This window comes from Oncorhynchus clarkii, chromosome 6 (assembly GCF_045791955.1).
Source record: "Oncorhynchus clarkii lewisi isolate Uvic-CL-2024 chromosome 6, UVic_Ocla_1.0, whole genome shotgun sequence".
Lineage (NCBI taxonomy): Eukaryota > Metazoa > Chordata > Actinopteri > Salmoniformes > Salmonidae > Oncorhynchus > Oncorhynchus clarkii.
Window position 1 is genome coordinate 2,617,729 of NC_092152.1, and position 27,295 is coordinate 2,645,023.

The 27,295-nt window shown below is 47.9% G+C and overlaps 1 protein-coding gene and 1 long non-coding RNA gene across 3 annotated transcripts in view; both read left to right on the top strand.

Moving 5' to 3' along the window:
* Nucleotides 1–19,806, top strand: part of LOC139410558 (myotubularin related protein 12) — a 40,146-nt gene extending 20,340 nt beyond the window's left edge. The window contains exons 7-16 of the mRNA XM_071155848.1: nucleotides 5,565–5,688; nucleotides 6,152–6,227; nucleotides 6,386–6,483; nucleotides 6,690–6,893; nucleotides 9,719–9,789; nucleotides 10,490–10,662; nucleotides 10,943–11,119; nucleotides 18,014–18,172; nucleotides 18,458–18,720; nucleotides 19,006–19,806. Coding sequence (XP_071011949.1) covers nucleotides 5,565–5,688; nucleotides 6,152–6,227; nucleotides 6,386–6,483; nucleotides 6,690–6,893; nucleotides 9,719–9,789; nucleotides 10,490–10,662; nucleotides 10,943–11,119; nucleotides 18,014–18,172; nucleotides 18,458–18,720; nucleotides 19,006–19,360 — 1,700 coding nt within the window. The 3' untranslated portion in view covers nucleotides 19,361–19,806. The remainder of the gene's footprint in view (nucleotides 1–5,564; nucleotides 5,689–6,151; nucleotides 6,228–6,385; nucleotides 6,484–6,689; nucleotides 6,894–9,718; nucleotides 9,790–10,489; nucleotides 10,663–10,942; nucleotides 11,120–18,013; nucleotides 18,173–18,457; nucleotides 18,721–19,005) is intronic.
* Nucleotides 19,807–19,955: 149 nt separating this feature from the next.
* Nucleotides 19,956–20,498, top strand: LOC139410559 (uncharacterized). Of its 2 annotated transcripts, none has more exons than XR_011634512.1 (2): nucleotides 19,956–20,084; nucleotides 20,134–20,165. It is a non-coding gene; the product is annotated as an uncharacterized lncRNA (long non-coding RNA). The 2 variants fall into 2 exon arrangements; XR_011634511.1 differs by lacking the exon at nucleotides 20,134–20,165 and adding an exon at nucleotides 20,309–20,498 and having other exon boundaries at nucleotides 19,961–20,084.
* Nucleotides 20,499–27,295: the final 6,797 nt, after the last annotated feature.

Genomic DNA, 27,295 nt, shown 5'->3' on the forward strand with positions numbered 1-27,295 from the left:
TCAACATGTATAGTATAATCACTCATACTGTACAGTACTGTGAGGGTTCTAGTTCTCATCATGTATAATCACTCATACTGTACAGTACTGTGAGGGTTCTAGTTCTCATCAACATGTATAATCACTCATACTGTACGGTACTGTGAGGGTTCTAGTTCTCATCATGTATAATCACTCATACTGTACGGTACTGTGAGGGTTCTAGTTCTCATCAACATGTATAATCACTCATACTGTACGGTACTGTGAGGGTTCTAGTTCTCATCAACATGTATAGTATAATCACTCATACTGTACAGTACTGTGAGGGTTCTAGTTCTCATCAACATGTATAGTGTAATCACTCATACTGTACAGTACTGTGAGGGTTCTGGTTCTTATCAACATGTATAGTATAATCACTCATACTGTACAGTACTGTGAGGGTTCTGGTTCTCCCTCTCTCCTGCATTTGACCACAAGTTCTCATCAACATCACATCTGATGTTTTCTCTGCCGATGCATCATGGAAAGTGTCTTCTGGAATGTCTAATCCAACCCTGGCTGTCTTCAGGAGAAGTGTCTCCTCACAATGGGCTGTCTTCAGGAGAAGTGTCTCCTCACAATGGGCAGTCTTCAGGAGAAGTGTCTCCTCACAATGGGCAGTCTTCAGGAGAAGTGTCTCCTCACAATGGGCAGTCTTCAGGAGAAGTGTCTCCTCACAATGGGCAGTCTTCAGGAGAAGTGTCTCCCCACAATGGGCAGTCTTCAGGAGAAGTGTCTCCTCACAATGGGCAGTCTTCAGGAGAAGTGTCTCCACGCCCTGGCAGTCTTCAGGAGAAGTGTCTCCACGCCCTGGCAGTCTTCAGGAGAAGTGTCTCCTCACAATGGGCAGTCTTCAGGAGAAGTGTCTCCTCACAATGGGCAGTCTTCAGGAGAAGTGTCTCCTCACAATGGGCAGTCTTCAGGAGAAGTGTCTCCTCACAATGGGCAGTCTTCAGGAGAAGTGTCTCCACACCCTGCCAGTCTTCAGGAGAAGTGTCTCCTCACAATGGGCAGTCTTCAGGAGAAGTGTCTCCACACCCCGGCAGTCTTCAGGAGAAGTGTCTCTACACCCTGGCAGTCTTCAGGAGAAGTGTCTTCACACCCTGCATTCATAGCTTCCAGTAAGGACATCTGGTCATGTGGATGGTGGTCATAAACCTTCCTCCTCCACACAGAGAAAAACTCCTCTATGGGGTTTAGGAAGGGGGAGTATGGAGGCAGGAATAGTACTGATATCCTTGGATGTGTCGTAAACCAGTCTGACTGCAGCAGAGTGGTGGAATGCCACAATATCCCACACAACAACGAAGGCAGTGCAGCAGAGTGGTGGAATGCCACATTACCCCACACAACAACGAAGGCAGTGCAGCAGAGTGGTGGAATGCCACATTATCCCACACAACAACGAAGGCAGTGCAGCAGAGTAATGGAATGCCACATTATCCCACACAACAACGAAGGCAGTGCAGCAGAGTGGTGGAATGGCACATTATCCCACACAACAACGAAGGCAGTGCAGCAGAGTGGTGGAATGGCACATTATCCCACACAACAACGAAGGCAGTGCAGCAGAGTGGTGGAATGCCACATTATCCCACACAACAACGAAGGCAGTGCAGCAGAGTGGTGGAATGCCACATTATCCCACACAACAACGAAGGCAGTGCAGCAGAGTGGTGGAATGCCACATATGAATGCCACATTATCCCACACAACAACGAAGGCAGTGCAGCAGAGTGGTGGAATGCCACATATGAATGCCACATTATCCCACACAACAACGAAGGCAGTGCAGCAGAGTGGTGGAATGCCACATATGAATGCCACATTACCCCACACAACAACGAAGGCAGTGCAGCAGAGTGGTGGAATGCCACATTACCCCACACAACAACGAAGGCAGTGCAGCAGAGTGGTGGAATGCCACATTATCCCACACAACAACGAAGGCAGTGCAGCAGAGTGGTGGAATGCCACATTATCCCACACAACAACGAAGGCAGTGCAGCAGAGTGGTGGAATGCCACATTACCCCACACAACAACAAAGGCAGTGCAGCAGAGTGGTGGAATGCCACATTACCCCACACAACAACAAAGGCAGTGCAGCAGAGTGGTGGAATGCCACATTACCCCACACAACAACAAAGGCAGTGCAGCAGAGTGGTGGAATGCCACATTACCCCACACAACAACAAAGGCAGTGCAGCAGAGTGGTGGAATGCCACATTACCCCACACAACAACGAAGGCAGTGCAGCAGAGTGGTGGAATGCCACATTACCCCACACAACAACGAAGGTAGAGGGGAGTTTCATGCCCCTCTCTTCTCCGCTGGCACAAGTCGATTATGCAGATTCATCCAGGAAATAAATGAGCCTCTCTGTGTTGTAGGGGGGTCAATGAGTGGTTTGTGTAACAGCAAACCATCGTTGCACAGTGCTGCACACATTGTGAAGTTAGCTCCTCTCTGGCCTGAGACATCCACGGTTGCCCTCTATCCAATCACATGTCTTCCCCTGCGGGCGTGTTGAATCCAGCGTATCTTTGTGGATGATGTGCTGTTCGCCTGGCTTCTCCATTACTCTCTGAAATACAGTAAATCCACAGTTTTACAGTACTTATCATTATGCATAGCTGTGTATGTACCCTGTTTGGTTATTGAGCAGACATCTTAGCTGGACATATTGATACTGGAGTTCTTTCACACGTTCACCGTTTCTCTCAAAGGGTACAACTGCTTCATCCTTGTTTCATGTTTCTCTAGGACTCTGGCCATTGTTGTAGTGCTGACCGTATTCACATTCCCAACAGTGATATTGTCTGCCAGCACTCTGTCCCGAACTTCCTGCAGTTTTATTGCATTGTTGCCAATTACCATGGCAACCATGGCAATTTCCTGCGCATCGGATAATATTCTGCCTCTCCTTCCTGTGGAAGGCAACCTTTTGGATCCTACTGAAAAACACAAAACAAATCAATATATTTCTAAATGTCAGTACATGTAAAAATGTGAACACACTGTTATTGTACTGTAATATGTAGTTCAGTTATCATTGGAAGGAAGCACATCTCAACATGTTGTTTTGCCGGTAAATTCGTACTATTGATGCAACTGCTGAACGCTGGTTGGTTGCACCTTTAAACCGTCCTCTCTGAGACACCACCGACCAACCTGTCTCCCTCTCCCTGCCACTCTCCTTCCCCCACCAACCCGTCTCTCTCTGAGAGACCATGGTTTACAATGGTCAGTAATTATGTCCCTCATCTCATCAGAGACTACTTCTCTTGGTCTTCCTCTCCTTTGTCCTCCACGCTGTCTCCCTCTCCCTGCCTCTCCTCCTTCCCTCACCAACCTGTCTCCTTCTCCCTGCCACTCTTCTTTCCCCCACCAACCTGTCTCCCTCTCCCTGCCACTCTTCTTTCCCCACCAACCTGTCTCTCTCTCCCTGCCTCTCTTCTTTCCCCCACCAACCTGTCTCCCTCTCCCTGTCACTCTTCTTTCCCCCACCAACCTGTCTCCCTGCCACTCTTCTTCCCCCACTAACCTGTCTCCCTCTCCCTGCCACTCTCCTTCCCCCACCAACCCGTCTCTCTCTGAGAGACCATGGTTTACAATGGTCAGTAATTATGTCCCTCATCTCATCAGAGACTACTTCTCTTGGTCTTCCTCTCCTTTGTCCTCCACGCTGTCTCCCTCTCCCTGCCTCTCCTCCTTCCCTCACCAACCTGTCTCCCTCTCCCTGCCACTCTTCTTTCCTCACCAACCTGTCTCCCTCTCCCTGCCACTCTTCTTCCCCCACCAACCTGTCTCCCTCTCCCTGCCACTCTTCTATCCCCACCAACCTGTCTCCCTCTCCCTGCCACTCTTCTATCCCCACCAACCTGTCTCCCTCTCCCTGCCTCTCTTCTATCCCCACCAACCTGTCTCCCTCTCCCTGCCTCTCTTCTTCCCCCACCAACCTGTCTCCCTCTCCCTGCCACTCTTCTTCCTCCACCAACCTCTCTCTCTCTCTGCCACTCTTCTTCCTCCACCAACCTGTCTCTCTCTCCCTGCCACTCTTCTTCCCCCACCAACCTCTCTCTCTCTCTCTCTCTCTCTCTCTGCCACTCTTCTTCCTCCACCAACCTGTCTCTCTCTCTCTGCCACTCTTCTTCCCCCACCAACCTGTCTCCCTGCCACTCTTCTTCCCCCACCAACCTGTCTCCCTGCCACTCTTCTTCCCCCACCAACCTGTCTCTCTCTCCCTGCCTCTCTTCTATCCCCACCAACCTGTCTCCCTCTCCCTGCCTCTCTTCTTTCTCCACCAACCTGTCTCCCTCTCCCTGCCTCTCTTCTTTCTCCACCCACCTGTCTCCCTCTCCCTGCCACTCTTCTCTCCCCACCAACCTGTCTCCCTCTCCCTGCCACTCTTCTCTCCCCACCAACCTGTCTCCCTCTCCCTGCCACTCTTCTTCCCCCACCAACCTGTCTCCCTTGATCCATGTTTCCAAACTAAATCATCCCGAAGCAGTCCTCTTTTTGTCTGTTTGGTAACGAGACTAAAAACATGACTCGTGGGTCGGCTTTCAGATGTGTTTGGAATGATTAAATATCCTGCTGAGATTTTCTATAGGTTTCCGTCTGGTTCCTGCAGAAATTCACGACATTTGCCATCATTCTGTGTTGAATGTGTTTTTAACAGTTTTGGAAACGGTGTGTTAGCATTTGAAAACGTGCTGCAAATATGTAGTTTTGCAGGTGGCGGAGTATGAATGAGAACAGAGTTGATGGATTTTGGAGAATGTGGTCATTTGAATGCATTTTGTGTGAAAGCAATGAAAAATGATTCGCAGTTTGGTCCACAGACACTTCTGTTTCGCTGACTGTGTGAAGAGTTTTGACCAATGCATGTTGTTATTTTTTATTCTCTAACTCTGAGATCTGCTAGCCTGCATGCCAGAGCTCTGTTTACGCTGTCTTACCACTGTCATTATCACCAACCTGTTACAGAATGTCTATGCACAAGGCCTCCCGAGTGGCACAGGGGCCTAAGGCATCGCAGTGCTAGAGGCGTCACTACAGACCCAGGCTGTATCACAACCGGCTGTGATCGGGAGTCCCATAGGGCGGCGCACAGTTGGGTTGGGGGGGGGGGGATTTTACTTAGCTCATCGTTCTCTAACCTGGCTAGCTTCCTGGGTTAAGCGGGGCGGGTGTTAAGAATCGCGGTTTGGCGTTTCGGAGGACGCATGATTCAACCTTCGCCTCCCGAGCCCGTTGGGGAGTTGTAGCGATGAGACAATAAAAATAAACGTCATTCTAGAATGTTGACCGGAAACCATGACGATGACTAATACAGATGTAGTCTCAGCTCTGTCTCGGATGTGTAGGATCTGTAGAGAGCCATTGTAAGTAACACTGACTTTTGTGTGTTTTCCAGAGATGCAGAGAAGTGCAGATTACATAGATAGAAATGCTGTCCAGTGTGGTGACTGTGACCTGTTCACACAGTGAGGAGGAGGGGGGACATTAAAAATGACAGTACCTTGTGTTTTCCAGAGGCGCAGAGGAAAAAGCAGACTGTGATGTTTGACTCCGTGGAGGACTGGACTCAAGACATGAAGAGAACTAAAGGAAACTGTAGAGTGGTGTCGGAGAACAGCAACTTCGAGCTCTCTCCAAAGTACGGACATTTTATTTAAACAGCTGACCAATGCCGTGGGAAATATAACTGCTGTAACATGCTAGTTACATATCAAGACGTTGAATCCCGATCAACATGCTTTTGGTTGAAGTCGTTGTCTTGGATTCCTCTATTTCCTGTTGTATCATGTTATGAGTAAACCAAAACGTCTATTTCCTGTTGTATCATGTTATGAGTAAACCAAAACGTCTATTTCCTGTTGTATCATGTTATGAGTAAACCAAAATGTCTATTTCCTGTTGAATCATGTTATGAGTAAACCAAAACGTCTATTTCCTGTTGAATCATGTTATGAGTAAACCAAAACGTCTATTTCCTGTTGTATCATGTTATGAGTAAACCAAAACGTCTATTTCCTGTTGTATCATGTTATGAGTAAACCAAAACGTCTATTTCCTGTTGTATCATGTTATGAGTAAACCAAAACGTCTATTTCCTGCAGGTTGCCTCAGTATTTTATAGTCCCAACAAACGTCTCGGACGAAGACTTGACTAAGTACCAGGGAAAGGGATTACCGGTATGTGTTGGGGTTTTTATTTAAGTCGTTTTGTGTCTGGTACTTAATTTATATTGAATATATCACATTTGAATTATATGACCGTAACTCTTCACTTGCTGTATTGGGGTCAGTATACAAATAAATGAATGAATGTATTTGATAATGTCTGTTTTCAGATGTGGTGCTGGTCTCATCATAGCGGCTGTGCCTTGTTTAAAACCGCCTCAATACCCCTGGTACAAGAGGACAACGTCCCACAAACCTACATGGAGAAGTAAAAGACATCCTGATTGGTTACATCGTATTGTCTGTGTTTTTAATAGTAATTAATGCTTATGTATGTATTGATTATTGATTTTGATAAGTTGTGATTTTATGACTTTCCAGTCCTACCTTTTTAAATGTTTATATATATATATATTTTTTAAAATGTTTATGAAATGTACCGACTGTTGTGTAACACTGTGAGGTGTGTTGCAGAATGTTGACGGCGGTGGCTCACAACCACCTGTACTCCGTAAAGACAGAAGACCTGTCCGACACACTGCCGACCGTTCAGGACATCCTGTTGTCTTACAACAAATTCAAACAGTTCTTCCTCATCGACAATACAACGGAGTTCTGGATGTCCGATATGAAATGGTTCTCCTCACTGGACAACTGTGGATGGCTGGACATCATCAGGTGAGATTTTAAAACCAAACTACTGTTTTTTTATAATGTTTATTAGGTTTATAAGTTTATTTACCACGCTGTTTGCTCCTACAGACAGTGAGCCAGGTGGTTTGCTCTATAAAACAGGCCTCGCTACTGTTCGGTTGAACGTAAAACTAGTGACCTAAGAGACTTTGAGCGTGGTATGATCGTCGGTGCCAAGGCGGGATTCAGTATCTCAGAAACGGCCGGCCTCCTGGTTCTTTCAACGCACCACAGTGTCTAGGGTTTACGGAGAACGGTGCGACAAACAAAACATCCATGTGGGTGAAAACAGCTCGTTGATGACAGAAGTCGAATGGGAAGAATCGTGCAACCTAACAGGCGGGCCACAACTGCAGTACAACAGTGGTGTGCAGAACAGCATCCCAGAACACACAACTTGTCGCTCCTTGTCACTGATTGGCTATTGCAGCAGACTACCACACTGGGCTTCCTCCTATCAGCTAAAAACAAGAAGAAGCTGCTCCAGTGGACACGACATCATCAACACTGGACCATTGAAGAGTGGGGAGAAACATCGCCTGGTCCGACGAATCCCGGTTCCTGTTGCATCATTCTGATGGCAGTCAGGATTTGGCGTGCATGGACCCATCCTGCCTGGTGTCACCGGTACCGGTTGGTGGCGGTGGTGTACCCGTGTGGGGAATGTTTTCCTTGCTAAAGTTAGGTCCCTAGATACCAATCGAGAAATGTTTTTGGATGCCATACTTTGTAGAATCCATACTCCTGATGAATTCCGGCTGTTCTGGGGGAGGGGGGGGGGGGGGGTCTGACTCAATACTAGATGGGTCTAAAGACATTAGGCCTAATCAAATGGCCACTGAATATTTGACCAGTGCTACCAATCTATTTGTTTAGGATCATGTCTCACGCGGAGAGCCAATGTCTTGTCTCACACGGAGAGCCAATGTCTTGTCTCACTCGGAGAGCCAATGTCTTGTCTCACTCGGAGAGCCAATGTCTTGTCTCGCGCGGAGAGCCAATGTCTTGTCTCGCGCGGAGAGCCAATGTCTTGTCTCGCGCGGAGAGCCAATGTCTTGTCTCGCGCGGAGAGCCAATGTCTTGTCTCGCGCGGAGAGCCAATGTCTTGTCTCGCGCGGAGAGCCAATGTCTTGTCTCGCGCGGAGAGCCAATGTCTTGTCTCGCGCGGAGAGCCAATGTCTTGTCTCGCGCGGAGAGCCAATGTCTTGTCTCGCGCGGAGAGCCAATGTCTTGTCTCGCGCGGAGAGCCAATGTCTTGTCTCGCGCGGAGAGCCAATGTCTTGTCTCGCGCGGAGAGCCAATGTCTTGTCTCGCGCGGAGAGCCAATGTCTTGTCTCGCGCGGAGAGCCAATGTCTTGTCTCGCGCGGAGAGCCAATGTCTTGTCTCGCGCGGAGAGCCAATGTCTTGTCTCGCGCGGAGAGCCAATGTCTTGTCTCGCGCGGAGAGCCAATGTCTTGTCTCACGCGCGGAGAGCCAATGTCTTGTCTCACGCGCGGAGAGCCAATGTCTTGTCTCACGCGCGGAGAGCCAATGTCTTGTCTCACGCGCGGAGAGCCAATGTCTTGTCTCACGCGCGGAGAGCCAATGTCTTGTCTCACGCGCGGAGAGCCAATGTCTTGTCTCACGCGCGGAGAGCCAATGTCTTGTCTCACGCGCGGAGAGCCAATGTCTTGTCTCACGCGCGGAGAGCCAATGTCTTGTCTCACGCGCGGAGAGCCAATGTCTTGTCTCACGCGCGGAGAGCCAATGTCTTGTCTCACGCGCGGAGAGCCAATGTCTTGTCTCACGCGCGGAGAGCCAATGTCTTGTCTCACGCGCGGAGAGCCAATGTCTTGTCTCACGCGCGGAGAGCCAATGTCTTGTCTCACGCGCGGAGAGCCAATGTCTTGTCTCACGCGCGGAGAGCCAATGTCTTGTCTCACGCGCGGAGAGCCAATGTCTTGTCTCACGCGCGGAGAGCCAATGTCTTGTCTCACGCGCGGAGAGCCAATGTCTTGTCTCACGCGCGGAGAGCCAATGTCTTGTCTCACGCGCGGAGAGCCAATGTCTTGTCTCACGCGCGGAGAGCCAATGTCTTGTCTCACGCGCGGAGAGCCAATGTCTTGTCTCACGCGCGGAGAGCCAATGTCTTGTCTCACGCGCGGAGAGCCAATGTCTTGTCTCACGCGCGGAGAGCCAATGTCTTGTCTCACGCGCGGAGAGCCAATGTCTTGTCTCACGCGCGGAGAGCCAATGTCTTGTCTCACGCGCGGAGAGCCAATGTCTTGTCTCACGCGCGGAGAGCCAATGTCTTGTCTCACGCGCGGAGAGCCAATGTCTTGTCTCACGCGCGGAGAGCCAATGTCTTGTCTCACGCGCGGAGAGCCAATGTCTTGTCTCACGCGCGGAGAGCCAATGTCTTGTCTCACGCGCGGAGAGCCAATGTCTTGTCTCACGCGCGGAGAGCCAATGTCTTGTCTCACGCGCGGAGAGCCAATGTCTTGTCTCACGCGCGGAGAGCCAATGTCTTGTCTCACGCGCGGAGAGCCAATGTCTTGTCTCACGCGCGGAGAGCCAATGTCTTGTCTCACGCGCGGAGAGCCAATGTCTTGTCTCACGCGCGGAGAGCCAATGTCTTGTCTCACGCGCGGAGAGCCAATGTCTTGTCTCACGCGCGGAGAGCCAATGTCTTGTCTCACGCGCGGAGAGCCAATGTCTTGTCTCACGCGCGGAGAGCCAATGTCTTGTCTCACGCGCGGAGAGCCAATGTCTTGTGTGTTGCAGACAGTGTCTCGTCTCACTTGGCATGCCAATGTCTTGTGTGTTGCAGACAGTGTCTCCAGAAGGCCGTGGAGGTAGTTGAGAGCCTGGAAAAGGAAAACACCAATGTTCTCATTATGGGTAAGGACCATTTGAGGAAGCTTGTATTTTATTTGACAAGGGGTTTGGCCAAACAGATCCTGTGTCCTGACATGTTGTTTGACATATTTTTATTTGCTTAACATTTGTCCCACAATGATACTCAGGAGAGGATGTTGCTGAGTTGACTATCCCCCTGGTTCTATAGAAACAATTAAGTGAATTGAAGGTGGACTCCGCTAAATGACGTTGCCACGAGCAGCTCCGGTGATATTGAGATAAGCGAGATGCAAGACATTGCTCTCAGTCACACACAGTATATGCTGTTTACAGTGTGGTACCCAGGGTACCAAAACAACAAGAGAAGTTGACCCTCGCGCTTCAATGCTCTTAGTCGTTGAAGAAATTGACCCACTATGCTGTGTCTACGTCATGTCGCTGAGTCTACAGTTAAATATGTGTTTGTGTTGCAGAGGAGGCTGGTTAGGACCTGTACTGGGTCCTACCTCTATATTGCATAGTATCAGAGGAGGCTGGTTAGGACCTGTACTGGGTCCTACCTCTATATTGTTAAGTATCAGAGGAGGCTGGTTAGGACCTGTACTGGGTCCTACCTCTATATTATATAGTATCAGAGGAGGCTGGTTAGGACCTGTACTGGGTCCTACCTCTCTATTGTATAGTATCAGAGGAGGCTGGTTAGGACCTGTACTGGGTGTTAGATTGTGTTGTATTTTTCCAGAGGAGGGCGGTTCAGACCTGTGCTGTGTGGTCTCCAGCCTGGTCCAGTTGATGTTGGACCCCTACTACAGAACTCTTCTGGGCTTCCAGAGTCTGGTGCAGAAGGAGTGGGTAGCAGGAGGACATGCTTTCCTGGATCGCTCCAACCATCTACACCTCAAGGACAAGGTGGAGGTAAGATCCGGGTGTCCTGTTTTTGTTTATTCTGTTGTCTGACAATTAAACTAGCCATCAAAACCTTGATTCTTCCGCCTCCCTCTCAGAGCTTATTGGAGGAAAGGCTCAAGTCCCTCCCCTTGACATCCTCCTCCAATGAGCTTTGAGAAGGAGAGGAATTTTTAAGAATCAAGGACTGTAGGGGAATCAAGGATTTGAGACCAGCGGTATGTTTAAAAATAAAACACACAACTGTGGTGTATAGGTGACAACCGTGTCCCTCTGTCCGTCCTCTCAGAGCCAGTCTCCAGTGTTCCTGCTCTTCCTGGAGTGTGTGTGGCAGCTACAGCAGCAGCATGGTCCGGCCTTCCAGTTCTCAGAGACCTACCTGACCGTGCTGTCTGACAGCGTCCATGTTCCGGTCTTCACCACCTTCCTCTTTAACAACGACAGCCACAGAGACAGCTTACTCAGGGTAAAGACACATGCAGGCAGGCACACTACCAATACAGCAGCTTACTCAGGGTAAAGACACATGCAGGCAGGCACACTACCAATACAGCAGCTTACTCAGGGTAAAGACACATGCAGGCAGGCACACTACCAATACAGTAGCTTACTCAGGGTAAAGACACATGCAGGCAGGCAGGCACATTACCAATACAGCAGCTTACTCAGGGTAAAGACACATGCAGGCAGGCACACTACCAATACAGCAGCTTACTCAGGGTAAAGACACATGCAGGCAGGCACACTACCAATACAGTAGCTTACTCAGGGTAAAGACACATGCAGGCAGGCAGGCACATTACCAATACAGCAGCTTACTCAGGGTAAAGACACATGCAGGCAGGCACACTACCAATACAGTAGCTTACTCAGGGTAAAGACACATGCAGGCAGGCAGGCACATTACCAATACAGCAGCTTACTCAGGGTAAAGACACATGCAGGCAGGCACACTACCAATACAGTAGCTTACTCAGGGTAAAGACACATGCAGGCAGGCACACTACCAATACAGCAGCTTACTCAGGGTAAAGACACATGCAGGCAGGCACACTACCAATACAGTAGCTTACTCAGGGTAAAGACACATGCAGGCAGGCACACTACCAATACAGCAGCTTACTCAGGGTAAAGACACATGCAGGCAGGCACACTACCAATACAGTAGCTTACTCAGGGTAAAGACACATGCAGGCAGGCAGGCACATTACCAATACAGCAGCTTACTCAGGGTAAAGACACATGCAGGCAGGCACACTACCAATACAGTAGCTTACTCAGGGTAAAGACACATGCAGGCAGGCACACTACCAATACAGCAGCTTACTCAGGGTAAAGACACATGCAGGCAGGCACACTACCAATACAGTAGCTTACTCAGGGTAAAGACACATGCAGGCAGGCAGGCACATTACCAATACAGCAGCTTACTCAGGGTAAAGACACATGCAGGCAGGCACACTACCAATACAGCAGCTTACTCAGGGTAAAGACACATGCAGGCAGGCACACTACCAATACAGTAGCTTACTCAGGGTAAAGACACATGCAGGCAGGCAGGCACATTACCAATACAGCAGCTTACTCAGGGTAAAGACACATGCAGGCAGGCACACTACCAATACAGTAGCTTACTCAGGGTAAAGACACATGCAGGCAGGCAGGCACATTACCAATACAGCAGCTTACTCAGGGTAAAGACACATGCAGGCAGGCACACTACCAATACAGTAGCTTACTCAGGGTAAAGACACATGCAGGCAGGCACACTACCAATACAGTAGCTTACTCAGGGTAAAGACACATGCAGGCAGGCACACTACCAATACAGCAGCTTACTCAGGGTAAAGACACATGCAGGCAGGCACACTACCAATACAGTAGCTTACTCAGGGTAAAGACACATGCAGGCAGGCACACTACCAATACAGCAGCTTACTCAGGGTAAAGACACATGCAGGCAGGCACACTACCAATACAGTAGCTTACTCAGGGTAAAGACACATGCAGGCAGGCAGGCACATTACCAATACAGCAGCTTACTCAGGGTAAAGACACATGCAGGCAGGCACACACATTACCAATACAGCATGTTTTCTCTAGGCTGTCTACAAACCGCTCTGCAGTAGTTAGACCTACAAACCGCTCTGCAGTAGTTAGACCTACAAACCGCTCTGCAGTAGTTAGACCTACAAACCGCTCTGCAGTAGTTAGACCAACAAACCGCTCTGCAGTAGTTAGACCAACAAACCGCTCTGCAGTAGTTAGGCCTACAAACCGCTCTGCAGTAGTTAGACCTACAAACCGCTCTGCAGTAGTTAGACCTACAAACCGCTCTGCAGTAGTTAGACCAACAAACCGCTCTGCAGTAGTTAGACCAACAAACCGCTCTGCAGTAGTTAGGCCTACAAACCGCTCTGCAGTAGTTAGGCCTACAAACCGCTCTGCAGTAGTTAGACCAACAAACCGCTCTGCAGTAGTTAGGCCTACAAACCGCTCTGCAGTAGTTAGACCAACAAACCGCTCTGCAGTAGTTAGACCTACAAACCGCTCTGCAGTAGTTAGACCAACAAACCGCTCTGCAGTAGTTAGACCTACAAACCGCTCTGCAGTAGTTAGGCCTACAAACCGCTCTGCAGTAGTTAGACCTACAAACCGCTCTGCAGTAGTTAGGCCAACAAACCGCTCTGCAGTAGTTAGACCTACAAACCGCTCTGCAGTAGTTAGACCAACAAACCGCTCTGCAGTAGTTAGACCTACAAACCGCTCTGCAGTAGTTAGACCTACAAACCGCTCTGCAGTAGTTAGACCAACAAACCGCTCTGCAGTAGTTAGACCAACAAACCGCTCTGCAGTAGTTAGACCTACAAACCGCTCTGCAGTAGTTAGACCAACAAACCGCTCTGCAGTAGTTAGACCAACAAACCGCTCTGCAGTAGTTAGGCCAACAAACCGCTCTGCAGTAGTTAGACCTACAAACCACTCTGCAGTAGTTAGGCCTACAAACCGCTCTGCAGTAGTTAGGCCTACAAACCGCTCTGCAGTAGTTAGACCAACAAACCGCTCTGCAGTAGTTAGGCCTACACACCGCTCTGCAGTAGTTAGACCAACAAACCGCTCTGCAGTAGTTAGACCAACAAACCGCTCTGCAGTAGTTAGGCCTACAAACCGCTCTGCAGTAGTTAGACCTACAAACCGCTCTGCAGTAGTTAGACCTACAAACCGCTCTGCAGTAGTTAGACCAACAAACCGCTCTGCAGTAGTTAGGCCTACAAACCGCTCTGCAGTAGTTAGACCAACAAACCGCTCTGCAGTAGTTAGGCCTACAAACCGCTCATCTGTAGATGCATGCCAGCACATAACATTTGGCCTGCTTCTACTGAACCCCTGGTGTGGATTGGATGAACCCCTGGTGTGGACTGGATGAACCCCTGGTGTGGACTGGATGAACCCCTGGTGTGGACTGGATGAACCCCTGGTGTGGATTGGATGAACCCCTGGTGTGGACTGGATGAACCCCTGGTGTGGATTGGATGAACCCCTGGTGTGGATTGGATGAACCCCTGGTGTGGACTGGATGAACCCCTGGTGTGGACTGGATGAACCCCTGGTGTGGACTGGATGAACCCCTGGTGTGGACTGGATGAACCCCTGGTGTGGATTGGATGAACCCCTGGTGTGGACTGGATGAACCCCTGGTGTGGACTGGATGAACCCCTGGTGTGGATTGGATGAACCCCTGGTGTGGACTGGATGAACACCTGGTGTGGACTGGATGAACCCCTGGCGTGGATTGGATGAACCCCTGGTGTGGACTGGATGAACCCCTGGTGTGGATTGGATGTTCCTCTTCTTTAAGACTGTATACTGGAACAGTCACTACATTTATAATAGTGTTATCAAATACCAACCTTTTACTAATGATACCAGGCCAAGTTATCACATCGCTTTGAGGCAAGCAACACTGAAGCATGCATGAGCGCATCAGCTGTTCCGGATGACTGTGTGATCATGTTCTCCGTAGCCGATGTGAGTAAGACCTTTAAACAGGTCAACATTCACAAGTTCTGCAGGGCCAGATGGATTACCCGGATGTGTAATCTGAGCATGCGCTTACCAACTGGCAATTTCAAGCTGTCCCAAGTTCCTTGGTGTCCACATACCAATAAACTATCATGGTCCAAACACTCCAAGACAGTCTTGAAGAGGGCACGACAACGCCTATTCCCCCTCAGAAGACTGAAAAGATTTGACATGAGTCCTCAGATCCTCAAAAAGTTATACAGCTGCACCATCGAGAGCATCACCACCTGGTATGGCAACTGATCGGCATCCGACCGCAAGGCACTACAGAGGGTAGTGCGTATGGCCCAGTATATCACTGGGGCCAAGCTTCCTGCCATCCAGGACCTCTATACCAGGCGGTGTCAGAGGAAGCCCAAAAAATGGTCAAAGACTCCAGCCACCAAGTAATAGACTGTTCTCTCTGCTACCGTACGGCAAATGGTACCGGAGGTCCAAGTCGAGGTTCAAGAGGCTTCTTAACAGCTTCTATCCCCCAAGCCATAAGACTCCTGAACAGCTAATCAAATGGCTACCTGGACTATTTGCACGCCCCCACCCCCCATTTTTACGCTGCTGCTACTCTATTATCTGTGCATAGTCACTTTAATAACTATCTGCATGCACATGTTACCTCAATTACTTCAACTAACCGGTGCGCCCGCACATTGACTCTGTTCCAGTACCCCCTGTATATATCCTCACTACTGTTGTTTTGTTGCTCTATAATTCTTTTTTATTTGTTTATTACATTTTTTACTTCAGTTTATTTTTAGTAAGTACTTCACTTTTTTTCTCTTTTTTTTCTTGACTGCATTATTAAGGGCCTGTCAGTGAGCATTTCACTGTGAGAGCACTGTAACAGGTTGTAACACGGCAACAGGTTGTAACCGGTTGTAACACTGTAACAGGTTGTAACCGGTTGTAACAACGGCAACAGGTTGCAACCGGTTGTAACAACGGCAACAGGTTGCAACCGGTTGTAACAACGGCAACAGGTTGCAACCGGTTGTAACACGGTAACAGGTTGTAACCGGTTGTAACAACGGCAACAGGTTGTAACCGGTTGTAACAACGGCAACAGGTTGTAACCGGTTGTAACACGGTAACAGGTTGTAACCGGTTGTAACAACGGTAACAGGTTGTAACCGGTTGTAACAACGGAAACAGGTTGTAACCGGTTGTAACAACGGAAACAGGTTGTAACCGGTTGTAACAACGGCAACAGGTTGTAACAACGGCAACAGGTTGTAACAACGGCAACAGGTTGTAACAACGGCAACAGGTTGCAACCGGTTGTAACAACGGCAACAGGTTGCAACAGGTTGTAACAACGGCAACAGGTTGCAACAGGTTGCAACACGGCAACAGGTTGTAACCGGTTGTAACACTGTAACAGGTTGTAACACGGCAACAGGTTGTAACCGGTTGTAACACGGTAACAGGTTGTAACCGGTTGTAACAACGACAACACGGCAACAGGTTGTAACAACGGTAACAGGTTGTAACCGGTTGTAACAACTGCAACAGGTTGTAACCGGTTGTAACAACTGCAACAGGTTGTAACAACTGCAACAGGTTGTAACCGGTTGTAACAACTGCAACAGGTTGTAACCGGTTGTAACAACTGCAACAGGTTGTAACCGGTTGTAACAACTGCAACAGGTTGTAACCGGTTGTAACAACGGCAACAGGTTGTAACAACGGCAACAGGTTGTAACAACGGCAACAGGTTGCAACACGGCAACAGGTTGCAACACGGCAACAGGTTGCAACACGGCAACAGGTTGCAACACGGCAACAGGTTGTAACAGGTTGCAACACGGCAACAGGTTGCAACACGGCAACCGGTTGCAACACGGCAACCGGTTGCAACACGGCAACCGGTTGCAACACGGCAACCGGTTGCAACACGGCAACAGGTTGCAACACGGCAACAGGTTGTAACCTGTTATTTTTGGCACATGTGATTTGTACTCAGATACTCTGAAGGCCTGTAGTGTAGATGACTAGACACCAGACCCCGTCTCTTCCGGCTGTGTTGTACCAGAATGTCCATGGGCCAGGGGAGGCTGGTGTCACTTTAAATCAGAGGACGAGCTCATTGTAACGTCTGGAATTGAATTAATGTAACAGTGACCACTGTTCCTTTACCGTGCCGTTCCATTACCGTGCCGTTCCATTACCATTACCGCGCCGTTCCATTACCATTACCGTGCCGTTCCATTACCGCGCCGTTCCATTACCGCGCCGTTCCATTACCATTACCGTTACCGTGCCGTTCCATTACCGTGCCGTTCCATTACCGTGCCGTTCCATTACCGTTACCGTGCCGTACCATTACCGTTACCGTGCCGTACCGTTACCGTGCCGTTCCATTACCGTTACCGTACCGTTACCGTGCCGTACCATTACCATTACCGTGCCATTACCATTACCGTTCCATTACCGTTACCGTTCCATTACCATTACCTTGCCGTTCCATTACCGTGCCGTTCCATTACCGTGCCGTTCCATTACCGTGCCGTTCCGTTACCGTTCCATTACCGTTACTGTGCCGTTCCATTACTGTTACCGTGCCGTTCCATTACCGTTACCGTGCCGTTCCATTACCGTTACCGTTCCGTTACCGTGCCGTTCCATTACCGTTACCGTGCCGTTCCGTTACCTTGCCGTTCCGTTACCTTGCCGTTCCGTTACCGTTCCGTTACCGTGCCGTTCCATTACCGTGCCGTTCCATTACCGTTACCGTGCCGTTCCGTTACCATTACCGTGCCGTTCCATTACCATTACCTTGCCGTTCCGTTACCTTGCCGTTCCGTTACCTTGCCGTTCCGTTACCGTTCCATTACCGTGCCGTTCCGTTACCGTGCCGTTCCGTTACCGTGCCGTTCCATTACCGTTACCGTGCCGTTCCGTTACCGTTCCATTACCGTTACCGTGCCGTTCCATTACCGTTACCGTGCCGTTCCGTTACCGTGCCGTTCCATTACCGTTACCGTGCCATTCCATTACCGTTACCGTGCCGTTACCGTGCCGTTCCATTACCGTTACCGTGCCGTTCCATTACCGTTACCGTGCCGTTCCATTACCGTTACCGTGCCGTTCCATTACCATTGCCGCGCCGTTCCATTGCCGCGCCGGTCCATTACCGCGCCGGTCCATTACCATGCTGTTACAGTGAGCCCGTCCTCCCTCCACCAGGCGCCACTTCTTCTGTGTACTGTAGGGTAAACAGCCTGTACCATATACAGTATGCCCACATACGCCCAGCCTGACTGTTTGCTTGTCTTGGCAGGCCGAGTCGCCCCACACACAAAGAAGCCCATTGAACTGCCCTACAGTGTGGGACTGGTCGGTGCAGTTTGACTGCAAGGCACAGGATCTCTTCACTAACCCTTTGTATACCGAGAAGCCCAAGCAGGACACGTCTGTGAGGAAATCATACAGGCCCAGGGTACTCTCTCTTTCTGTCTCTGTCTCGCTCTCTCTGTCTCTGTCTGTCTCTCTCTCTCTGTCTCTCGCTCTCTGTCTGTCTCTCTCTCTCTGTAGCTCTCTCTGTAGCTCTCTCTGTTTCTAGCTCTCTCTCTGTTTCTAGCTCTCTCTCTGTTTCTAGCTCTCTCTCTCTGTTTCTAGCTCTCTCTCTGTCTCACACTCCATTCAACTGTAATAGTCAGTTTACTATATTCCAACATTATGCTGATCAAAATGTCTCTAATGTTCTTCTATATCTGCCTTCCAGCACCTGCGTCAGCTGTCCCTGCCAAGCTCAGCCTTCAAGACCCCCCCTAAGAAGGGCTTCTTTAAAGACGAGGCGGACAACCTGAAGAAAATCCTCGGTGTAAAGAGGCTCAGTCGCTGGATGCTGTCTCCTTCCTCAGATTCCCCTCAGACCTCGTCTTCAGTCAGGGAGTTCTACGAGGCATGGCAGACTAAACCATTGGACTACCACGGTCTGCTGCTGCCCTGCCTGGACGGTCCCTCCATACGCGTCTGGATGCAGAGGTACCTGCCCGTAGAGATGGACTTCCCCCTAAAAAGATTTGAAAACGGCCTAATTTGCATTAATATGAGTCAGAATTTATTTTTATTTTAGCGTCAAAAATTGACCTCAACGTGTAAATAGGATCATTTTGGTCATAAAGTCCAGAAACTGAGATTTGCAGTATGATATGAAAACATTATGTTGACATGTTGAAATTAAAAATCCCCTGACCAAGATGGCTGCGATTTGAGTCACATTACTGGGATGTCCAATCACTATTCTAGTGTTCTGTCTTTCTATGAAAGGTACCTGCGCTGGATCCACGACGTCCAGATCCTAGGAGGGGGTCCAGTGGCCATGCTGAGTAAAGTCTCTGAGATACTGGGGGAGGTTCAGGAGCTGCAGAGACAGCTCGATCGCCAGGGCTGCACTTTAACCTCCAACCACAAGGGGGCGAGGCCAAGGGCCAAGACAGCGACGGCGGTGATCGCAGCCAGGTCTTCGGTGAGGCTGTCGTCGTCGTTCCCCTTCGTGACGTCGAGGAACTGGTCGTTCAAACCGGCCATACCGACCAGCCTGCTTCAGAGTCTCATGGTGACCGGGATACCAGGAAACCTGGCCGATAGAGAGGATGATGGTGGCCCGGAGTCTCTGGTCTAGGATACACACACAGTCCCCCTGTCTATCACAAACCCAATGGGGAGGTTTGGTTGGAGGCCTGTTACTGTACCTACGTACACTGGGACCTAAAGTGTTGGACCTGTCATGGTGCTCACTGCTCAAAGCCATCGTTGACAGGATCATCATGTTCCTGCTTTAGACAGAGAAGGCCAAAGCTATATATATCCTAATACCATTTGTGCACTACTGGGGCGAGCAACATTTTTTTTTAACCGGTTGCTTACAAACAAAACTGTGACTATGTCCCGTCTCATGCTTAAAGGAAATGGCATCTTTAAAGAATTCCTAGCTGTCCGTAGTTGACTACTGTCCTGTTAAGAACCATAGAGCTGTCCGGTCTAAAATACATAACTACTGTAAAGCACTGAATAATGAATTACCATTTGTATGCCCTTTTTTAATTAAATAAAAAATGCTAGTCTCTCGATGGAATGCCAGAGGTTGCTTAATGGTTTAGAAGCCGATTTTCAAGCCAAAATCACATGAATCTATGCCCTAAGCGTACAGTATGTGTTAACCAATGATGCCAGCTGTACGTTTTATACTGCAAAAAGGACGCTTATTTTTGTTTTTGTTTTGTTTTACCTTACAACTTCTATACTGTTTTATTCCTAATCTCTGTGCAATGGAATCCAAAGCCAATATCGTACTGTACTTTTAACTGGCTGTAATGTGATGGTAGTAAGAATCAGCAAATGAGAAGGCAGGAAAAGAAGACGGGAAAAGAAGGCGGGAAAAGAAAGGAAAAGAAGGTGGGAAAAGAGAGGAAAAGAAGGCGGGAAAAGAGAGGAAAAGAAGGCGGGGAAAAGAAAGGAAAAGAAGGTGGGAAAAGAAAGGAAAAGAAGGCGGGAAAAGAAGGCGGGAAAAGAAAGGAAAAGAAGGCGGGAAAAGAGAGGAAAAGAAGGCGGGAAAAGAAAGGAAAAGAAGGTGGGAAAAGAGAGGAAAAGAAGGTGGGAAAAGAAAGGAAAAGAAGGTGGGAAAAGAGAGGAAAAGAAGGCGGGAAAAGAGAGGAAAAGAAGGCGGGGAAAGGAAAAGAAGGTGGGAAAAGAAAGGAAAAGAAGGCGGGAAAAGAAGGCGGGAAAAGAAAGGAAAAGAAGGCGGGAAAAGAGTAGGGAAAGAAGGCGGGAAAAGAGAGGAAAAGAAGGTGGGAAAAGAGAGGAAAAGAAGGCGGGAAAAGAAAGGAAAAGAAGGTGGGAAAAGAGAGGAAAAGAAGGCGGGAAAAGAAAGGAAAAGAAGGCGGGAAAAGAGAGGAAAAGAAGGCGGGAAAAGAGAGGAAAAGAAGGTGGGAAAAGAGAGGAAAAGAAGGTGGGAAAAGAGAGGAAAAGAAGGCGGGAAAAGAAGGCGGGAAAAGAGAGGAAAAGAAGGCGGGAAAAGAAAGGAAAAGAAGGCGGGAAAAGAGAGGAAAAGAAGGCGGGAAAAGAGAGGAAAAGAAGGCGGGAAAAGAGTAGGAATAGAAGGCGGGAAAAGAGAGGAAAAGAGTAGGAATAGAAGGCGGGAAAAGAGTAGGAATAGAAGGCGGGAAAAGAGTAGGAATAGAAGGCGGGAAAAGAGAGGGAAAGAAGGCGGGAAAAGAGAGGGAAAGAAGGCGGGAAATGAGAGGAAAAGAAGGCGGGAAAAGAGAGGAAAAGAAGGCGGGAAAAGAGGAAAAGAAGGCGGGAAAAGAGAGGAAAAGAAGGCGGGAAAAGAGTAGGAATAGAAGGCGGGAAAAGAGTAGGAATAGAAGGCGGGAAAAGAGAGGAAAAGGCGAAGCGAGATTTGGAACTCACGACAAAATCTGTCCAAATTTAGCACAATGGGCTCAACTTGTTGCCTGCATTCCCGCCTTTGGTACAGCGACTCCCATTGTAAGGGCGGAGACATGGGCTTTGGGACAGCGACTCCCATTGTAAGGGAGGAGACATGGGCATCTCGTCATTATATACAGATCTCTGGATGGATACACTTTAACACCTGCTACGTTAGGATAGGTACACACAGACCACACACAACACAACGATGAGGGACCGAGACCGTTCCTGAAAGTAGGTCTTATCTACTTTGAAGAACTAGTCAAATGATTGTCAGACAGCAGCATACTTAGGCAGGCTAGCTAAATAGGATGACAATAGGAGACAATATCATATTTTCAAAGTTTTGGCAATTGAATGTTCACTATTTTTGACTTCGGTATTTTAATTAAAAAGCTCTAAAATCATTGTAATGTCAATATTTCATGTTTTTATTTTTTTATTGAAATCTAAAACACCATTTAAAAAAAATAATAACAATCGAACCGACCTCCAAAAAGCACTGATCGCTCGGCACTAATGCTAGGCTGGTTCGATGACTGGATTGCTAGGCTAGTTCAATGACTGGATTGCTAAACTGGTTCGATGACTGGAATGCTAGGCTGGTTCGATGGCTGGTTCGATGACTGGATTGCTAGGCTGGTTCGATGGCTGGTTCGATGACTGGAATGCTAGGCTGGTTCGATTACTGGAATGCTAGGCTGGTTCGATGACTGGAATGCTAGGCTGGTTCGATGACTGGAATGCTAGGCTGGTTCGATGGCTGGTTCGATGACTGGATTGCTAGGCTGGTTCGATGGCTGGTTCGATGACTGGAATGCTAGGCTGGTTCGATGACTGGATTGCTAGGCTGGTTCGATGACTGGAATGCTAGGCTGGTTCGATGACTGGATTGCTAGGCTGGTTCGATGACTGGAATGCTAGGCTGGTTCGATGACTGGATTGCTAGGCTGGTTCGATGACTGGAATGCTAGGCTGGTTCGATGACTGGAATGCTAGGCTGGTTCGATGATTGGAATGCTAGGCTGGTTCGATGACTGGAATGCTAGGCTGGTTCGATGACTGGATTGCTAGGCTGGTTCGATGACTGGAATGCTAGGCTGGTTCGATGACTGGATTGCTAGGCTGGTTCGATGACTGGAATGCTAGGCTGGTTCGATGACTGGAATGCTAGGCTGGTTCGATGACTGGAATGCTAGGCTGGTTCGATGACTGGATTGCTAGGCTGGTTCGATGACTGGAATGCTAGGCTGGTTCGATGACTGGAATGCTAGGCTGGTTCGATGACTGGAATGCTAGGCTGGTTCGATGACTGGAATGCTAGGCTGGTTCGATGACTGGATTGCTAGGCTGGTTCGATGACTGGAATGCTAGGCTGGTTCGATGACTGGATTGCTAGGCTGGTTCGATGACTGGAGTGCTAGGCTGGTTCGATGACTGGAATGCTAGGCTGGTTCGATGACTGGAATGCTAGGCTGGTTCGATGACTGGATTGCTAGGCTGGTTCGATGACTGGATTGCTAGGCTGGTTCGATGACTGGTTCGATGACTGGAATGCTAGGCTGGTTCGATGACTGGAATGCTAGGCTGGTTCGATGACTGGAATGCTAGGCTGGTTCGATGACTGGAATGCTAGGCTAGTTTGATTATTTCCGCTTCAGGAAACTGTACAGTATGTTTGTTTATTATTTCAATGCAGAGCCCTCTGCTGGTGACAGGAAACTGCACTCAGGAGGAGGGTGCGTAACAATGCGTGTACAAAACATTAAGAACACTTTCCTAGTATTGAGTTGCACCCGCTTTTGCCCTCAGAACAGCCTCAATTGGTCAGGATATGGACTCTACAAGGTGTCAAGCGTTCCACAGGGATGCTGGCCCACGTTGACTCCAATACTTCCTGCAGTTGTGTCAAGTCGACTGGATGTCCTTTGCCTGATGGGCTATTCTTGATTCATACGGGAAACTGTTGAGTGTGGGAAAACCCAGCAGCGTTGCAGTTCTTGATACAAACCGGTGCATCTGGCACCTACTACCATACTCCGTTCAAAGGCATTTCAATATTTTGGCTTGCCCATTCACTCTCTGAATGGCACACATACACAATCCATGTCTCAATTGTCTGAAGGCTTAAAAATCCTTATTTAACCTGTCTCCTCCCTTTCATCTACAATGATTGAAGTGGATTTAACAAGTGACATCAATAAGGGATCATAGCCTTCACCTGGATTCACTTGGTCAGTCTGTCACGGAAAGAGCCGGTGTTCCTAATGGTTTGTCCACACAATAGATAAGCTTGCCTGGTCCCAGATCTGTTTGTGTTGTCACCTTTTTGAGTTGGTAAGACAGCATAGATCTGGGAACCAGGCTATAAATGAGCTGATGACTCTAATGGTTCAGTTCGGAGAAAACGCTAGTCTAGTGGCACAACTGAGATGAGTGTCATGACAGTTTATGCCAAACTTTGTTCCCTTATGTTTAGAAACAGGGCATTTGGAAAGTATTCAGACTCCTTCCCTTTATCCACATTTTGTTACATTATATACATATACACTGCTCAAAAAAATAAAGGGAACACTAAAATAACACATCCTAGATCTGAATGAATGAAATATTCTTATTAAATACTTTTTTCTTTACATAGTTGAATGTGCTGACAACAAAATCACACAAAAAATGATCAATGGAAATCAAATTTATCAACCCATGGAGGTCTGGATTTGGAGTCACACTCAAAATCAAAGTGGAAAACCACTACTACAGGCTGATCCAACTTTGATGTAATGTCCTTAAAACAAGTCCAAATGAGGCTCAGTAGTGTGTGTGCTCTCCACGTGCCTGTATGACCTCCCTACAACGCCTGGGCATGCTCCTGATGAGGTGGCGGATGGTCTCCTGAGGGATCTCCTCCCAGACCTGGACTAAAGCATCCGCCAACTCCTGGACAGTCTGTGGTGCAGACTGGAGCGAGACATGATGTCCCAGATGTGCTCAATTGGATTCAGGTCTGGGGAACAGGCGGGCCAGTCCATAGCATACAATTTTTTTAAATAAAATGTTATAATGCTATCAAAGTTGTCTTTGATCTCACAAACTTGAGCCCAATATAACCATGACCAATTATCAATATTTTTTCAGGCTCACACGTAAGATGCTCATCTGTCACTTCGCAATAGAAACCTTCTCCATTTGAAAAATAGACTCTACTTAACCCCTCAGCCGTCTAACCCCTCAGCCGTCTAACCCCTCAGCCGTCTAACCCCTCAGCCGTCAAGTCCCCTCAGCCGTCAAGTCCCCTCAGCCGTCAAGTCCCCTCAGCCGTCAAGTCCCCTCAGCCGTCTAACCCCCTCAGCCGTCTAACCCCCTCAGCCGGCAAGTCCCCTCAGCCGTCTAACCCCCTCAAGTCACCCCCCCATCCCATCTACTTCTTATCCCCCCCCCCCCACCTCCTTAGCTTTGCCTTCAACACAATCATTTTGGACCTTCTACAGCACGAACTCACCCAGCTGAAGAAATCTGGTTACTATCTTTCTGTGGATCATCGACTTCCTGACCAACCTGGCACAGCACATTAAGATGGGAAAACATATTTCAGACTTCCTCTCTCTCAACACAGGGGTGCCGCAGGGTTGGTGCTCTCCTCTAGTTCCTCTCCACCAATGACTGCACCTCAAACTACTCACGTTGACTTAATGACACCACCCTGGTCGGTCTCATCTCCGAAGTACCGTAGAGCGGTTGACCGCCTGGTCAAGTCACAACAACCTGGAACTCAACACAGTCAAATCACCCCCCCCCCCCCCCCAACCCTCTCTCCTCCTCGATTGGTGGCAGTCGTCAGCACCAATCGAGACCTACATTTAAACCTATATTGAGACCTATATTGAGACCTCCCCCTTTTTACTCCAAACATAACGATGGTCATTATGGCCAAACAGTTCTATTTTTGTTGCATCAGACCAGAGGACATTTCTCCAAAAAGTACGATCTTTGTCCCCATGTGCAGTTGCAAACAGTAGTCTGGCTTTTTTATGGCGGTTTTGGAGCAATGTCTTCTTCCTTGCTGAGCGGCCTTTCAGGTTGTGTCGATATAGGACTCGTTTTACTGTGGATATAGACACTTTTGTACCTGTTTCCTCCAGCATCTTCACAAGGTCCTTTGCTGTTGTTCTGGGATTGATTTGCACTTTTCGGACCAAAGTACGTTCATCTCTAGGAGACAGAACGGGTCTCCTTCCTGAGCGGTATGACGGCTGCGTGGTTCTATGGTGTTTATACTTGCGTACTATTGTTTGTACAATGAACGTGGTACCTTCAGGCGTTTGGAAATTGCTCCCAAGGATGAACCAGACTTGTGGAGGTCTCCAATTTTGTTTCTGAGGTCTTGGCTGATTTCTTTTGATTTTCCCATGATGTCAAGCAGAGGCACTGAGTTTGAAGGTAGGCCTTGAAATATATCCACAGGTACACCTCCAATTGACTCAAATGTTGTCAAATAGCCTATCAGAAGCTTCTAAAGCCATGACATCATTTTCTGGAATTTTCAAAGCTGTTTAAAGGCACAGTCAACTCAGTGTTTGGAAACTTCTGACCCACTGGAATTGTGATAAAGTGAATTATAAGTGAAATAATCTGTCTGTAAACAATTGGTGGAAAAATGATTTGTGTCATGCACAAAGTAGATGTCCTAACCGACTTGCCGAAACTAGGGGTGATCAGTCCTTTATTCCAAATATTGGGGAAGATGCCAGAGCTAAGGATGATGTTAAAGAGTTTTAGTATAGCCAATTGGAATTTGTTGTCTATATATTTGATCATTTCATTAAGGATACCATCAACACCACAGGCCTTTTGGGGTTGGAGGGTTTGTATTTAGTCCTGTAGCTCATTCAAGGTAATTGGAGAATCCAGTGGGTTCTAGTCGTCTTTAATAGTTGATTCTAAGATCTGTATTTGATCCTGTATATGTTTTTGCTGTTTGTTCTTTGTTATGGAGCCAAAAAGATTGGAGAAGTGGTTTACCCATACATCTCCATTTTGGATAGATAATTATTCGTGTTGTTGTTTGTTTAGTGTTTTCCAATTTTCCCAGAAGTGGTTAGAGTCTATGAATTATTAAATTACATTGAGCTGATTTCTGACATGCTGTTCCTTCTTTTTCCGTAGTGTATTTCTGTATTGTTTTAGTGATTCACCATAGTGAAGGTGTAGACTCAGGTTTTCTGGGTCTCTTGGTTGTTGGTTGGACAGGTTTCTCAATTTCTTCACAATTACAGTGAAACGTTTTGTCCAGGAAGTTGTCTAAAAGGGATTGAGTTTGTTGTTGCCTAATTGTTTTTTGGTAAGTTTTCCACACTACATTCCTTCCATCTATAGCATTTCTTAATATCACTCAGTTCCTTTGGCTTTGATGCCTCATGATTGAGTATTGCTCTGTTCAAGTAGACTGTGATTTTGCTGTGATCCGATAGGGATGTCAGTGGGCTGACTGTGAACGCTCTGAGAGACTCTGGGTTGAGGTCAGTGATAAAGTAATCTACAGTACTACTGCCAAGAGATGAGCTATAGGTGTACCTACCAGAATCTCTCTCCTTTTTGAGTTTTGATTCTGTTCGTTAACTTATAGGGTGTCTAATTGTTGCCAGATAAAAAAGCAACGCTTTGGAAAAAAAATGGGTATGTGGGTGAAGGTCATGCTTAGGCGAATAAACTCTAAAGGAAAATAAATTGCTATAGTTTACACTTTATTATTATTTTTTGTTATTTCATTAAATGTTTTTAGAAAAGTGTTTTTAGTGGGGTTTTTTTTTAAAGGTACCATGGAATAGCGTTACAAGTGTGTTAAAGTCCATTTAAATCAGGTTGATTTAGCAATTCTTTAGTAAGTAATACTTAAAAGACAAGTCTAGTTGTCTTATTTGCACGATTTAAATAAAATATGGGGTGGGAATGGTGTTGCACATGTCACCATTAATATCCGCACTGAGGAGATTTGACGTAAAGTAATCTGCTTCACTCACCGACACATTCATTTTCTCTGTTCTTTGTTGTTTCTTTGCCATACATTCCATGATGTACAATTGCACTAAATATGATTTGAATAATGCAAAATCTTAAATCTCGGCAGTCT